General features: G+C 39.0%; 1 protein-coding gene across 2 annotated transcripts in view; it reads right to left on the bottom strand.

Annotated features, from left to right (window-relative positions):
- LOC110480357 (uncharacterized) overlaps nt 1–17231 on the bottom strand; it is an 89455-nt gene that overhangs the window by 39022 nt on the left and 33202 nt on the right. For both annotated transcript variants that reach the window (XR_014957250.1, XM_085587344.1), the window contains exons 5-7: nt 8855–8923; nt 7543–7666; nt 172–443 (exon numbers count right to left, since the gene is read on the bottom strand). Coding sequence is in view for 1 of the 2 variants with exons in the window: in XM_085587344.1 (XP_085443470.1) it covers nt 8921–8923 (3 nt within the window). In the remaining variant the exon portion in view is untranslated. The remainder of the gene's footprint in view (nt 1–171; nt 444–7542; nt 7667–8854; nt 8924–17231) is intronic.

The following is a 17231-nucleotide window of genomic DNA, read 5'->3' as shown; positions in this document are numbered from 1 at the left end:
CTTTAGCTTCTCCACTCTTTAGAAAAATGCATGCTTTCCATTGCAAAGAAATTCAGAACAAAGTCATTTAATTGAAGAAAATGGGTAAAAACAACTGAACTCAAAAAACAGAGGAGTAGAACTCAAGAATTCATAGCTTCCCTTAGAATTTACAAGGAACAAAAAACCCACCTGCATTAGGGAAAATTAGAAGACAGATGAAAATTAGAAGCTGAGATTCATTTCCCTTTCTACCGAGAGTGGCAGTCAGGTCTGCAGCAGAAATGAAATCCAGGAGCTGTTCATTCTAAGAGCTTGTGTCTATTCAAGGAAGTCTGGCCTTCAAACAAGACAGAACAAAAATGAGACAGGAATGCCATTCCCAGTGCTCTCTCCACATCAGGTACCAGGTTTCCATAAGAACGTGGCAGACTGATGTTCTGCTTCTGCTGCCTCCCATGGCCCTGCAGAATACAAAGATAAAATCAGAGTGCAGGGTCTTCCCATTAATTCCTCAATCTACTCTTTCCTAAGAAAAATTATTTTACAATATCAATCAGACACTAACAAACATCCTAGGCAGGGAGAGCATGGGTTGGCCAACTTAAGACACAAACCATGAAAGTTCAATGACTCCAAGGCTATCCAGGCATCAAAAAATGAGAGAAACTCTAGGATCTTTTTGTAATGGTTTTAAGCTCTCAATATCAGGAGATGGAAAAAATTTTATGAAAGCTTTTTGCAGAATATAAGTGAAGGTTGTAAGACTGAATTCCTCTTTTCTCTTGAGACTACATTTTCAGTAAATGTGTTTAAAATATTTTCCTTAATGAAAAAGAGGGGGCAGTAAGAGGGGACAGGAACAAAACAATATTTCAAAGACTTGATGAAACAGCTCATTGCTGACTGTCCATCTTATCTTCCTATGCCACATTTTTGAGGATTGGGAGTTTACAAAGAGCACTGTATTTTTTCCTTAGCACACATGGGTGAGAAGAGAAAGAGTCAAGCTTTTACATTCCAAAAGAAGAACTATTTTTAGGATAGACAAGTCAGAGGTACATTCAAGAAATGCAGAAAAATTTGTCTTCCTAGAATTGAGTGTACTATCTAGCAGGACCTATATAGCAGGATTATACTCCATGGCTTACAAGAGTATTGATCTGTGTGTACTCCTCAGTGGTGTTACATTCATTTTAGCATTGATCTCTCTTTCATTACACCACTGCATCATGCACTCTCAGTGTCATCTCAGTGCTCCTCTAAAATCTGACTGTCTTCTGTTGCTGTCAAGATGTACAGATGCATTGTGCAGCTTCCAATTCAAAATACCAAAGTCTTATTCCCACACAGACACTCCCCACTTTTTAAAATAATACTAAGGACCTACCATCCCTTAGTCCTCCAAAACAAGTTAAACACAGAATAAAGAAGACATTGGCAAGTGCTTTTTCTTCAGAGATTTTTTTACTCTGTGCATTGTTTGTGTTACCTTTCAAAGAAGCTTGAAAATACCATTTCTTTTCCTCAAGGCTCCTTTCTATTCCATTTGGAAAACATTGATTTTCCTTCCCCCTGTGATTCTTATGCAGCACAAGTAAACATGGCTCTGTTTAATATATGTCCAAGTCTGTGCAATGCCATCAAATTCACTGTAGCTCTGGGAGAGAAACCAGTCACTTTGTTGGCTTCTAGCTTTGCTACAATGCAAAATACCACAATTCTTGCACAATGTCCAGAGAGGTTACTGGTTTGGTTAATTTGCTCGTGCATGCTTTATTCTTCAAAGCACATGACTGGGCACCAGGAGCTTATAAATTCTGATGTCGGTTTTAATAACACACAGTTCTAATTACAGAGAGACAAGGATATGTAGATCAAAAGCTCATGGCACAACATGTGCAAATACATGAGTCTTTTTTTGTAATGGATTACCAAAATAATATACATGATCTTGAGCTTATCACTTAAGCTTCTGCACCATGCTTTGATTACTGCATCCCTGGTGTAAGTTAGAGATGAGTCTGATATCTTCAGGCTGGTAAAGATGAGGACAAAATCCTTAAAAACACAACTACAACTCCCTGCAGGAATTGTGTCCTTCCCTGCTGAGTGTGCCTTCAAGATTATGTGCTGTTTTGCCAGTTGCCACCATATTCTGTAATTCTGGGCAAAAATATATCTTGCACCTATCTAATTATGCCAGCCTGCAGGACACTCTGACTTTTATCTTTGGATCCTGCAGGGCCATGGGAGGCACCAGAAGCACAGTCTGCCATGTTCTTATGGAAACCTCGTGCCTGATACGGAGCAAGTGCATGGCATCCCAACATTTGCACCTTGGCTGCTCCATAATAATCACCCTCGACTTCCCTGTGTGATGTCTGTGTTCTATCCTTCACACCTTTGAAACTGGTATCCTATTTACCTGTCTGAGTGGAGAAAAAACACCTTGTTCTTTCCTTGCATGTATGTTACAACAAATGAGAGCAACCTGGGAAAAACACCTATTATTTTATTCTTCGTGATTTTCCAGTTTTTCCTCTATAAAATCCCCTTTTCTGCCTTCACACAGCTCTTGCTTTTTCTTGTCAGTATTTCACTGTCAACCTATGTACTTGTAGCCTCTTTCCTACATTAGCAGTAATGCCATATTTTATTGCTGCAAGTATAACCCTCAGCACTTTAGATCCTGCACCACAGACCCCAATCCAGAGTTTAAAGATGGGAATCCTTCCAAGAACATCCTTAGGCACTGGCACTGGATCAGACACTCTGTGCAAGGACGGATTTCTCATATCCCTAAGTTAACTTCTGAAAGAAAAGGCTCTATCCAGTGGGAGAGTTACTTACCAATGTAATATTTTATGCATTGAGCTCCAGAGTGTTGCAAGATGACTTTAAGTATCACAGCAGACAGAGTAATTTCACATAATGAGCTAGTTCTTTAAACTGTTACCTCACTTAACACTGAACCAATTAATCAGGACAAGGAAAAAAAAAGTACTGCTTGTGCACTGCTGTACCACAATGCATTTCCCAGCTCAAAGTCCTTTTCTTACAAAGAGTAGATCTCAAGAACCCAGAGCACTTTTACTTGCTTGCACTGCCCTTCTCTAATTGCTCACAATAGGAGCTGACAGGCAAGCAGTCAGGGAGACATTGTTTTCACAGAAATTGCATATAAAAGATTCAGCAGCTGTGTAAACACATCATTTTTAGGAAGTGGACCTTCCTTTAGAAGAATGGAGATGTAACACTGTTCTGAAATTGTAATATCCACTGCAAAAACACTGTTTCAGCTTCACCAGTCACTGCTGTGGGCATGGGCTGGCCAGAAGAAACATTGTCCTGAGCAAAAGAAAACAGGCTGGATCCAAAACTACTGTTTGTTAATACAATCAGTGGCATTTAAAGGATTTATTCCATATTTTGATATTTATTTAATATATATTTTGATATTTATTTAATATATATTTTGTTATGCTATTTACTGAAAAACCATCCTGTCTAGGGACTGAGACTTGTTCTGACTGGTGTGGTCAGCATTCAGGTGGCAGGGCTGTGAATGCCAGCCTGATGTCAATCAACTTATTTCTCTCTCTTGGAGAGGAAAATATCCTTTTCTCCATGTTGTCTCATAAAGATGGTGTAAGTGGGGAGGAGGAAAAGAAAGGGGATGTCATTTCACAAATGATTCAGTCATTCTTCTCTCCCCACGTATTTCACGGAATATCTGACAATCAAGAAAGGTGCAATTATCTAAAGCGAAGAAACTGCAATATTAACAGAAATGGCATTTTACTGCAGTGATTAAACATGGAATTTCAAGGGCTTATTTGTCAGTGTGTTTCTTACATGTAACAGGTAATCTCTGAAAATCAGTCGAGTTGTACTACTGGGAATGACAGTGATTAATGAGATCCTGACTCTGAGGGAGATATTGCAGGTGAAAAGAAACAAAAGTAGAACAGACAAGTGGCAAGGGCCAATGAGACAAACTCTTAATTGTAACCACCATGAAATAATTGACAGGGGAGGTTATAGGGCTCTGTGATATGCAGAAAAATGTTTGAGGGATTTATGTCCTTTTGTTTTGGAGCAGAGAAAGAAAGTGGCCAGTTTACATGGTTGCCATAGTAATGTAAACTGCTATTTTAAATACTTAAATATACTCAATATGCTGGGATAAATTGCATAGCCTGGGCTCTAAGCAGCATTGTACTGTTCAAAAAGCTCCTTGCTTACTCACTGCCCTTTGAAATTTTTACGAAGTCTGCTGAAGTAAGGTAACCACCTCTTTTACTTCAGCCCACCACTTGTATCTGTTTATGTGTTGAATTTTTGGCACTCCTTTCACTTTTTAGTCTTCCTCCATTTTACTTTTACTACCTCTTGTCCTCCACCTTAATCCATGGATATTTTACTCCCTTGGCTCCACTATTCTCTTTCAGCTTCATCAGGTAAACTTTGCCTTTACTTTCACAGCCACCTGCTCTTGCCATCAAATTGACTTTCAAAAAGTAATTTATTAGCAGCTCTCATAATAATAACTCTCAGTCATAGGAGTAGTACATAGTACATAGTACATAGTACATAGGAATGACTAATTGTAAAGGATTGCCTTGATGGACACAGCAACCCCCTGCACATCCAGAATCAGTGGCTGGTGCAATGAAATCCCAACCCTGTGTTTAGATATTTGACACTCTAACAGATATTTAAATAACATTAATTTACTGGTTTCCTAATCTTCCATTCCAGATTCAGTCAGATAAACTCCTGACAGAAGGTAAGCACCTGCAGATGAAAGGATGAGGGAAATGGGATCTGTTAACGCATAATGAAGTGTAAAGGGAACCTTTCACTATTTCCAAAATGCCCTCCCTCAAAGGCACCATTGCTGCTGGCTGCTCTGCCCTCCACACTGTCCCAGGCAGTTAAACTTCACCCAGACATCACTATTGCAGCCCCAAAAAATTTAGTTGGCCAGAAATATATCAGATTATGGGAGATTATCCTACGTCCATTAGGTCTGAGATGATTGTTCAATAGATGGAAGCTGAGACATACTCAGATTACCCAAAAAAGGCCAAAGAGCACTGCAGAAAAATGTGGAATAATCCAAAGGCTTCAGGCACCAGGAGCAAAAGGAAAGATCTTTCCTTTTTCCAAAAAAACAGGAGACTGGTATTTCCTTACTTAGTTGGTTGTATATGTGTAAATGAGAAGTCAAATTATGGGAATTTCCTACTGATAGACCTGATTATAAAAGGGAAGCATTTAATCCCATGATAACTGCATCCCATCTCTTTGTTTCTTGCCTCTCCCCTCCCACTTGGAGTGGTGCAGCATAGCTGAAAATTCAGCTGTGTGCTGAGACAGCAGTCAGGGAGCAGGCACACACCCACACGTGGCATGGTCAGAGCACCAGGTGCTCAGATTCCTTACCTGCAGTGCTGCAGGGAGCAGGGCTGCTTTAGAGAAGGGATTGAAACCAAAGCAAGGACAACTAAACAGTGCCCACTGCTCCTGCTATTTTTAATTTAATAATATATATTTAATATGGTACGGTCATTTTCATTATAAACTCATATTTCCTGGTTTTGTAATTCAGTCATTAAAAGAATTGCTGAGAGCTAAACATTAGTAAGCATCTCTGCTTACCAAAAAAATGAAGACTTTTCAGAGTGCAGGGAGAGAGAGGGAGTCTCAAATACTGCTTATTCCAGTGAGAAAGTGATTCCAGCATGAGCAGGGCTATACCAACACAGAGCTTTTGCCAGAAACTTTGTATAATATGGCACAAGGCTGTGGCCATACTCCAAATCTACAGGCACACGGCACTTCAGTGGAATCCATGGGACTAATTCAAAAGGCCAGACTTCTTCCCAGATGTCAGAGAGGATCTTTGCTCTCTGCCTTAAATCTATTCTGAAGCACAAAAATAATTGTATATCTCACTGCTGCTACCTGAAATGGACCCCCAGTTGTTTGATTCTGCCATATGTGCAGACAGGAATATTCAGCTCTGGAATCCTGTTGCTCTTTATCAGGCCTTTAGAGCCCAAAGCAGCAGCCAGGAGAACCACCAGGGCTCCAAGTTTTCCTGTGCCAGGTCCCTGTGACACTTCCTACCTGCATCCAGAGCAGCTCTGGGGTGTGGGTGTTCCCTGTGAACTGAGAGGTGAGGGATGAGCAGCAATAGCAAAGGGCTGAGTGCTCTTATATGAAAGTATAAAGCATGGCTAGAAAGTTGGAGACAGATGGAATGGCTTCCACTTTTTCTTCCCCCACTCTTTTTTTTTTACCCTCTAAAAATCAGTTAGAAAATGTAGTCTCATATATATATATATATATATATATATATATATATATATGTATCAAGCATATATAAATATATATGTGACCAGTGTGACCTTCCTGTGACATCCACATTGCACTGCAATAAAAATTGTAAAATGGAAAAGTAAAGTGTAGGAAAATTAATAGGAAGACAGAAGTAAAAAGTATCAATATCTCACACCTATACCCTATCAACCCTTACAGCTCAGTGATCTCAGCTATATGAACAGCTCTCATAAAGTTAACATTCTTAAAACAGAATTAATTTAGATGCTCTATTTTATATGCTGTTTTTAAATAAAAAAATATTTGATAAAACAACAAAAGGGGAATTTGCTAAAGAAAATATTATTACTAAAAAAGTGCAGACTATAATTTCATTCCAGGCTCTGCCTCTTTAAAGATCTAAGTGGTGTATACAAGTCTTTGTTGTGTGATGCAGTGGTTACCATGGTAATTTTTTTTTTTTTTTAAGTTTAGTGAAGACGGTGCAGTCAAAAACATAAATAGCCTGAGCCCCTGGCAGGGCAAATTGTACAATGGCATTCTAGAATAAATTTACATGGCTTTTTTATTATTTGTTTCTGAAAGCATATATTAGAGATTAATAATTGTTTGTAAAGAAAAATACTTCACTTTTCTTAAGACTGCAATTATAATTTATTATAATTTTTAACTGTACCTGCTCCAGGATGATACAAAATTCTATAGCACTTCATGTGCCCATTACCTACAGTTCCTCAAAGTCCAAGCTGGTGGGTGTGGGAGAGTTTCCTGGAGTGCTACCTGGTTAGAAGGGTTTTAAGTTTTGCAGGAACACCACCATAGAGATTTATATCACACCATCAGAGAGATTTATAATTGCCACCAAAATCAAAAATGTATCCTGGAATAACTAATTGAGCTGCAGACCTGTGGAGAACTCATGTAGATAGATAGATAGATAGATAGATAGATAGATAGATAGATAGATAGATAGATAGATAGATAGATATGCCAGCCTGGAAGCCAGGAAATTCATTTTTACCTTGTTTAGGAAAAGAAAGGCAATATTTTTCAAAATAAAATTCTTGTTTGCCAGAATTGTTTGGCAGCAATACTGTTTTACAGGACCTGGCCAAAACTGCAGGAAATAATGTAATATCTTTCCTCCAGCACAGGTGAAACATGCTCCAAGGAAAGCCTCCAAGAACAGGGAAGACTGATGAAAGACATCACCTGTGTGCTGCCCCCTCCTCCAGCACAGACATCCAGGGCCAGACACAGTTTCAGCAATCTCAGTGGATTCATTTCCCATGAGTTTGTCCTTGAAGTCCAGTGACCTTTTGCTTTCCACATCATCCTGGGGCAAAAAGTCAGAGTTAAGCTACCAGGCTTAGTTTTACCAACAGCAGTCATCACTGTATTTTATAAATATAATACTGCTTTGATGCAAGGCTAAATGTCTAATTTTCCTAATGATTCTGTGCCCAGAAGTAATGTGTGATATGTGGTTAAAGATAGTTTTAAAATGCTTAAACAAGATGAACAGAAGGACTTAGTAAAAGGGCATTTTTAGTCCTGTGGTATTTGGAGCTACTTCTCCAGGGTACCAGCTATGGCATCTCACCAGCTCACTTCTGGAAGAATTTGGAAAAATACTTCTCAACAAAACTTGCAAGTTGGAACTGCTCTTCCTCCAGTGCTCCTGCTTTGTCACGGGCAGAGATTCCTCCTTGGAATTTTGCTGTGAAAGAATATTGTGTCGTGTCCTGGTTTGCTTTCTACTGGGCAAACATATGGCTTCTCCACAAAGATTTTAAACTCATTAGGAGGAATCTGGCAAAGCAACAGATGTTTAACTATCCAACAAAAGTCATATTCCTGGAGGAATTTCTAATAATTATATCACATCAAGTCCTTCACATATCTTTTCACCCAGTACAAATTAGTGTAGCTCTGTTGATGAAAGGAAATGGTGCCAGTTAGAACCACTTGAAAATGTAACCTTTCAAATTCACAATAAGGCATGTCTATTAAACAATTTGAAAGTAAGAGATCTTTTAATACCTAATAGCTGAATTTCTATGCAAGCCATGTGAAATATTGGAACACAGGAATTTTTATTTTTTGGTCTTTATAGAATCTTCATCCCTCATGGGTATGAAAGAGAATTTTTTTAGGAAATGGGCCAGCAAAAGAGAACTAACTACCCCCTATTTTATGAGTAGAATAACACATTCCTTCCAACTGTCCTTATTAATTTATAAATAGCTATGATCCTAGGTTGCTCCGGTCATTCAAATTTATGATCAGAATAAAATTACTCTCAATAGAGAGAAAAAACTGCCTCTTCTCTAAAACTTCATAAAAAGTGATAAGCATTCACTGGACCATAATTACATCTGTCTATTTTTCCTATGCTGCTTCAGGTTTTAATTTTTTTTTTAATATCACCATTTTAATTAAGCTTTAATCTTCACAGCACTAAACTAAATTAAAAGGATCTTTATAGTGTTGCTTTGGTAACTAACAGAAGGGGTAAAATTACCTTATCTGTTTGTTCACCATGTTGCTGCTGTAAACATCCCAGTTACGGTCTTTAATTTGCTCATTTTCACTAGGAAAAAAAAAGAAAAGAACATGTGACACTGAAAACAGTTATCACTGCTGGAACAGTCCTCTAGCAGGATCTCACTGTGATTGTCATGGACAAACACAGAGTTGGGAACTCTTTGCTCCAGGAGATTAAATACAAGCTAATTAGGCAAGACACAAAGCAGGCAGAGAAAAGTGGAAGCAGCAGTACCCATCACAGGAATTCCCACCTCCTTGCCCCTCTGTCTGGTCCCCTTTATTTCCTTCAACATTCTGCAACACATTAAAAGTTAAACATAAATTTCTTATGATTTTTCCCATGGTTTCCTGCAGATAATTAGCAACAAATCTTCAGAATACACCTGCCATGTACCTGCCATGTCATTGTCCCTTTTTATATATCTCTGTAAAATACCAAACAACAAATTGAGTTGTCCAAGACTACCAGCTAAACACAATCCTACATCACAGCACTCTAACAGAAACGTGCTGAAGGTCTGAGAGCACACTCGACCTTGAAAAGCCTGTACAACTTGAGTTGTGGAATAGGCAAGAGAAAGGGGAAGAAAATGGTTAGACCTTTCTTTTAAAGCTGAGATATCACAGATCAAAACAAGAGCAAGTTCTTGCTATAATCTAATCTTGTTATTATGTAACAGAAGAAAGAATACTTGCTAAGATTGTTTAAAAAAATAATACTTCTATATGATTTCAGAGTTCTATATATCTGTTTCTCTTCTTGAACCTTTTCCTGTTGGATTGCTTCAGCCTCAGCAAGGGACTGATGCTCATTTCCCTTCAAACAATCCCACACACAGTGGCTATAGTGGCCTGAAAATGCAGTTTAACCTAAGCTTTGGGAACCCTCTAGACTGAGGGTGAGGGTGAGTGAAGGGCTTTCCCAAAAGGCAGAGCCCATGTGTGTATCAGCATCACCCAAAGACTCAACAGGACCCCTAACTCCTGTGCAGGAGAGCCCTCCTGAGCCCAGGAAAGAAACCAGCACCCATGAAAAGTTTTTTTAATTACAAATCATTCCTCCAATATTCTTTTGCTATGAATTGTACTTCTCAGCTTAGCAGGTTTTTAGGGAGATTTGATTATTTATGAAGCAGTACAGGCGAGCCCCTGGCACAGGGTGCCCAGAGAAGTTGTGGCTGCCCCTGGATCCCTGGAAGTGTCCAAAGCCAAGCTGGAAAAGGTTTGGAGCAGCCTGGGAAAGAGGAAGGTGTCCCTGCCTATGGGTGGGAACAGAATGATCCCTAAGGTCCCTTCTACCCCAAACCGTTCCATGGTTCCTTGAATATGGAAAACCCTTGTACCTACACAGATGATTCCCAGCACCTTTGGAATCCTGTGGACAGATTGACTCCAGAGCTATTTTCCCCTTCAATTTGGGTGTCCATGGGCATTTTCCAGGGTTCTCAGTAAAGCACTTAGAGCCTGAGGTTCATCATCATCATTAGCAGTAAGGTCAAATCTTGAAAATTTAGCTGGTTTGTTTTGTTTTTTTTTTAAAGAATAAATTCATGTAGCAAAAAGGGTTTAACATGTGCAGCACTCTACAACAAAGCTGTCCTACAGCTCTGATTGCAACTTGGTTTATATTTTCAATTTTCAGCTAAATAAACACAAAACATGAAAGCCACTAAAACTAAGACAGATAATAAAGTACTGTCAAGCTGTGATAAAGTCAGTCTTCACCAAAGATCCATCTTCTCCCACTGAGAGATCTTAAATTTGAGGCTGAACTAAGAATGACAGAACAGGCAGCACTGAAAAACAAAAGTTTTCACTTGGTAAGATTCCTTTGTTTTCTGATTTTGATGGACAACAAAATGGTTGAAATTTACAACTAATTTAGAAACATGAGCAAAATGACAAAAAATAGAAGGTACCAAATAAAAAAACTAAGAACTGACAACCACTGAATATATAAGAAGGAAAAAAATGACATTTTATTTTGCATCACCTTTTCTGTGTCCTGAAAAAACCTTTTTTCTCCAGTCACGTGTGCTAAACATCTTTGGTCTTTCTTCATAGAAAAACGGATTCTTAAAGTAAGCTTAAATGTAGGTCTCATAGCAATTAAATATGACTAATTATAAAATAGAAGTTCTATCATTTGATATTCACTGAGAGAACTTTTCCCCAGAGTATTTTACCCAACATATCCTCCTTAGAATCATATAAACAGATGAGCTATATTGATCTCACTAAGAACAGCCTGAACCTTTTTCTTATATAATGCCTTTTTTTCCCCCCAGGAATATTTGAATGTAAGGAGTATTTAAGCAGCACTTAAGGAAAATAAAATTGCTCTGTTAAATACACAAAATATTTCAAAAAACTACCTGTGTCAGTAATCATGCTACTGGCTGTTTGCTGATTGCTAATTGTTGCCATAATTTTCATCACATAGGAAAAATAATGCCCCTGTAAGTATCCTGTGAACACTGTAAGGATGATCTCAATGCATCAGGGTAAAGCAGCTGTCAGAAATCAGTCAGATCAGTGCTGGGAGTGCAGTCAAGCTTCTTGTGTGCACTTAGCAAATATAATTATTTAGAACCTAGGGGTGCTTTCTCCTTGCTGTTGCTTCTATTATGTAAACAGAAAATGCAACCCTCCCTGAGCAGGGAGCAGGCTACAGGCTGGGGGCAATATGTTAAAATACCAGGAATGTGCTTTCCACAGGGAATCTAAGGAGCACCTCAGAGGCTTTAATACAATCCAAGAATTGTAAGAGCAACTGTGGCCACAGCTGGGTTCCACCTGTTTGCCTCTCTGCCAGATGTTCAGGGCTCTCGAAGCCCTCAGTTAAATACCAGCTTACCTTAGTCAGGGAGCAGCCCACGTTTACTGCCAGGCTGCAGGAGCTGTCTGCTGGAGCAATCTGCTCAGAGAACCACCTGGACATCCAGAGCACTTCCCCAAATCCTCCCTCAGTGCCATGCACAGCCCATGACTCGGGAGCAGAGGAACACATTTATCCATGCCAGCCACAGCCTGACGGCTGCTCACTCTCTAGCAGAGCTGAATTTCAGGCTCTGTGCTCATTAGGAGTTACTCCTCCCCTTGTGCAGCATTCCCATCATCAGGTCCATGCAATGGGTTGGGTCAGGAATCAAATGTAGCTGTGAAATGACCAGAGGACAAATCCTCAGCACGCTGAATTTAAGCAGTCCTTCACCATCTGAACAGAAGGGACAGCACAGACTAAAAGCAGCTGAAAAGCGAAGTAACTAAATGTTTAAGTACTGCCTCAGCTAAAGTAGCTCTCCAAATATTTCTTCTTGTAGCACACTCCCAATAATTAGAGTTGCTCAGAAAAACCAGAAAACTGACACTGGCATAGGTCTTGTATGCAGAAGATTATCTCTTCTGTAATATACACTAGCATTCTGCAGAATTTACTTGGGATTTAAAAATAGAAATGTATAGAAAAAAAAAAGAGATTTCATATTAATGTTTGACAGCTAATCTATGCAGGGACGGGTTTACTTTTTAATGAATGCCACTTTATATATGTATATATATTCCCCTAAAACTTGCAAAACTGTATGTATTACATACAATGAGCACTATTTATTGCTTTATCCCTAATGTTAATCTTGTATATCTATTTCTTTTTCAATAATGCAGAAAATTACTTTGTCAATTATATTGCTTTTCCTAGGCTGAAATATTAGAGATTAAAAGGCAAATTCAAGAGAATCCTATTCCAAAGAATAGGATAGCCTGCACACTGGTTTATAACAAACACTTCTAGACCGTGACCAGTAAAAACATTCTCTAAAAGAAAGTAGGTGGTAGTCTGGACAATTTTTGGCTATTTGAAATCTGTTCTGCTTTTGCTTCATATTCCTAATCACATCATTTGTTCTTCTGGGAGCTTGGCCCTCATTTTCTTCTTCTTCTACCATTTCCTTTGTCACATATATCAGTTTATTTTTAGCTTTGGTGAAGTCCCTCAACACCATGTTTTCACAATCTCTCTCCTTGCAGCTGCTGTATTGCTGGGGAGGCACTATTAGAAACTCATCCATAACAGTTCATTCTCTCTCAGTCTCAGACAACTGCTCCATGGATGTGATACTTTGCTTAGAAAATTATAATGTGATTTTCTTGGGAAATAGATTTCTTCCTTGAGGTAATTGTCAGGAATGTAAGATGGTCAAAGAGCTCTCCCTTATATTTGAATAGGTTCCAGGAAGAATCACAGATTATTTTTTGTTGCTGCAGTTATTGTTTTTGCAGTAAAGATGGAACCATCTGTTCCTTTGAAGTGGTGCCAAATCAGTTGAAAATAATTCATTCAGGTATTCAGTGAACCACAAGAGCTGATGGTTTAAGGATTCCAGAAGGTTTCAGCAGGGAACACCAAATGCACTTTGCCCAGTTTGGATTAGATTTTATTTGAACAGTGGGCTCTGGGTAGTTCAGGAAAGCAATAAGTGGACACAAGAGACTTCCCCTCTTTCTGTCTCCTTCCCATATTAAACCTGCTGTAATGAGACTCAACAACTACACATCCTGTGGACATGACCAGCTCACACTATCCAAAGGGTAATTCTAAATTATGGCCACAACTGTGGTGTAGTTCTGCATATCAGAAATCAATCAGAATGGCCAAGAGGAGTCTGGTTTGTGTCCCCAGTTCGTGCTCTTGTGGGACAGCTCTGCCCTGTTGGCCATGTCTGGTGTGAGTATCACTTTTGGGAACTTGGGCAGGACATCATGAGCAGCACGAGCAAAGAAGGGGAGGGAAGGACTACCAAGAACCATTCTGTGAGTCTGGACAAGATGATGGCTTGCTTGACAACACTACTAGCAGCAAATGAAAATAAAAATATTCCAAGGAACTCCTGAGCCCCAAACCATCCTTATTTGCAATGGTTTTATGATGAAACAACTGGCAAGTTGATATTAGCTGGTGTCTAAGAGAGGATAATTTCTGAAGCATTTTTCTACTATGAGTTTTATAATGATGAAGAATTGTCGGCATGAATTTATAACTGAGTGGGTTAATTAAACATTACCCCTGGGCATCTGAACATTGAAGAATGTGTCTCTGTTCTGAAAGGAGCACTTAATCCTCCTCAGCCTGATGCATTCCCTGTATTATTTACTAATAAATTTTTGTTTATTTATTGCACTGGGAAAAAAAACTCCAGTAGCTTAATAAGGTTTAGTTTTCTCACTTTTCAAACTCATTGGGATGCTAAATTTTAAATAATGAAAACCTATGTTGGAGCCCTTCTTTTTCCTGTAAAATATTGGAAACAACTGAACACAAGCATGACCGATATGAAGCATTGTTTAAAGAAATTATGAATAAAATAAGTAATATATTAAACCACTGTGTAACACCTTCCAAAGCTGTGATAATTGAACATTCATTACAATCTTGTTAAACAGCTCTTCTATCAGTAGCTCTACCATCACAATGCAGGACCTTAATTGGGTGATGTTTCTTTCATGCTTTATTTATTAGGTTTTCAAGCCAAAATATTAATAAAAAAAGATTTGCAGCTCTAATAAAGTACCACCATTGCCATATTTCTTTCATATATTAGTAATTTGTTAGTTAATATGAACCTGCATTTTCTATATTTTGCTTATGATAGATGTGCCAAACACAACAACAGAGAGCAAATCAAAATATTTACAACATACTATAATTTCCTTTGCAGCCTAACGTCGTAATTAAGAAACAACTAAGTTTATGAATCAGCTTTTGTAAGTCACGTGGATATGTGGCTGACAGAAATGACAATCTTTTTAAGAGTTTTTTTTTTTTATCAGTCACAGTATAGAAATACTATGCTCCCCCCGAAAAATTTTCACATATTCTTGCAATGCAACAAGGTTATTTTGAGGGTTCCTTTGTCTCATGACTTTTTAGAGTAAAATAACTGTTTGTCTTAGGTGGGAAACAGCTTTAAGTCTATGCCAAACAAGTAAATTCTCACTTCACACAGTGATTCATCAGATACTGAACCTAAAGCCTGTCCCTGATCGAGAACACACTGTTATTCTCCCTGCACTTTAAACAATTCCTTTTTAATTAAAAAAAAATCTCAAGCTGTCTCTAAATATATTTTTACTTTATCTGGTTATCTCCAAATAGACAGATCTGGGTTTGTATTGTGTGAAATAATCCTGTCAGATACAGATTAGCAGGAAGGAGGCATCACAAAAGCAGGATGGATTCCTGGATCCCACTGTGCCAAGAGCTGCCCATGCTGCTTTAGCTTCAGCAGGGCTTTCCTCTCCCAGCCACAGCACCAGTACATCTTGTGCTGTCCCCCTCTCAGCTGGCCTGTCCACCTCTTCTCATTTTGTCACTGCTTTTCCCATGGTAGGAGACCTCCTGTCCACCCAAGATACCTGTGGGAAATAGTAAAGGCAAAGAGATTTCCAGAAAGCTGTAAAAGCAGGCCTAAGAAACAGAAAGAGCAGAGAGCTAGCTGCAGCTGCAAAGTCTGAAAGCAGAAAAGGTTACAATGGACAAGGACAATGGGCAAGGACAATGCAAGCAAGGACATTAAACAATAGCACTATTGGAGAATACAATATGCTATTGGCTAGAAAGTTTTTTAAGTGCTCTGTAACAAAGAAATCTTCAGCTGCTGCTGGCTGTACTGAACATTTGCCATCTTTCTGTTGTCTCAACCATGTAATGAGGCTGATGCTCCAAATAAAGCTCAAGGAACTACCCCAGCAGTCCCATCCTGTTTGTGAAAACAAACTCCAAGCACAAAACACATCACCAAAGCACAGGAGGCAAAAGGAAAAAAGAGAAATGGTGCTTATCACACTAATCTTGAAACAAGGCAAGATGCCCACGTGCTGATAGCAAGGATGTTGCACACAGTGGGTAAGTGTCCTGCAGCTGTAAAACGAAGCAAGTTAAATAACCTGGCCCACACAAGAGCTCAGTACATGCTGAAAAGTGCCTGTACTAATGCAGATTTTGTCACTATTTTAGGGCTGGTGGCTTTAGAAATTACTGGTTGGTTGACAGCAAATTTCTGCAACTTCTCAATATTCTTGTGACAGGAAGCTATCTGCAAAAAATATATCATTTCCTGCCTGATATCAAAAGAATAAAGAAAATATGAGTTATGTATATTTTATATATAGAGTCTTCCTCCAAATATAGAGGTTCTCTCTGGCCTAAAGTCAGGGGAAGAACGGATAAACATCACCATTACTGAGATCATGATCCCTGAGCAACCCTACAAAAAGGACATACTTGAAGGTGTTTATACAACCAGCCCTTACTGAACATTATTCAAATAACTGCTTTGATGGCACAGGACTCATCTGTCAGCAGTCCAAGTTTTCTGCATTGCAGCTATGACTGAGAGGTTATAGTGTTTTAACTTAAAATTCTGTAAATCATTATGAGCCTCTTAATAGCACATGGATTCCATTCTGAACCACATCAAGTTTCAGTTAAATAAGGTTGTCAGTATAATAATTTTCTAGCTGGATATAGCATGCAATTGGCCAGAATCACACAGTTAACGGGAATTTAGTTTCAGTTTAAATACCTAAAACAGCAAATGCTTTAATCAGGCAGCTCTCATTAATAAAAACCAGTGATCCCTTCTAAGCTGTAGTATTTATCCTGCATTCCTGTACTCTGGAAGCACTGAATGCCTACATCTTTATGTGTATTAATTGGACTCCTCTATTCATACTAATGCAATGAAAATATGCACACACCAGGCATGAGAGCTTTTTAGCTGAATGGATAATTGTGCCACAGGGAAGAAGTTCATCTTGTAATTTGTGACAGTTGCACTTACACAAAACTCCAGCAGTTCTGGAGTAGCAATGAGACCAATCATAACTGATAAAATAATTCTGCTTGTAAAGTGCAAGCAAATACTCAAAGCAGAAATCTAATCAGCCTTTCTTGGTAGATGCATTACCTTCACATGCCTTGGGAAGTAAAACCAGGTCATTGAAAATCCATGCCCCTGGAAAAGGGGTTCACAGGAAAAACTTTTGAGCAAAGGAGACCCTCTACAGAAAAGGTGCAGCCAGAGCCGGTGAGATATTCTGCAGCAACACACGGAGCAGAGCCACGCTGCAGACCCCACATGGACTGAAGAGGATGCTGCAGAGCCATATGCTACAGAAATGTTCCAAAAAGGGATTCATCCACCCCCAGCGCAGGAGGAGCGGGCGGCCGAGCCAAGTGGGCACGCACAGAGCACAGCACTGTGCTTCCAGAGAACACCCACCTTCATTAAGTCTTCTTGGAAACTCAGAGATAAAACAGATGGAGAAAATAATCTTATTGATAGTAAAAG

The sequence above is a fragment of the Lonchura striata genome, chromosome 9, assembly GCF_050655825.1.
Source record: "Lonchura striata isolate lonStrDom1 chromosome 9, ASM5065582v1, whole genome shotgun sequence".
Lineage (NCBI taxonomy): Eukaryota > Metazoa > Chordata > Aves > Passeriformes > Estrildidae > Lonchura > Lonchura striata.
The sequence above is the reverse complement of the archived record's forward strand: the minus strand, read 5'-3'. Positions and strand labels throughout refer to the sequence as shown.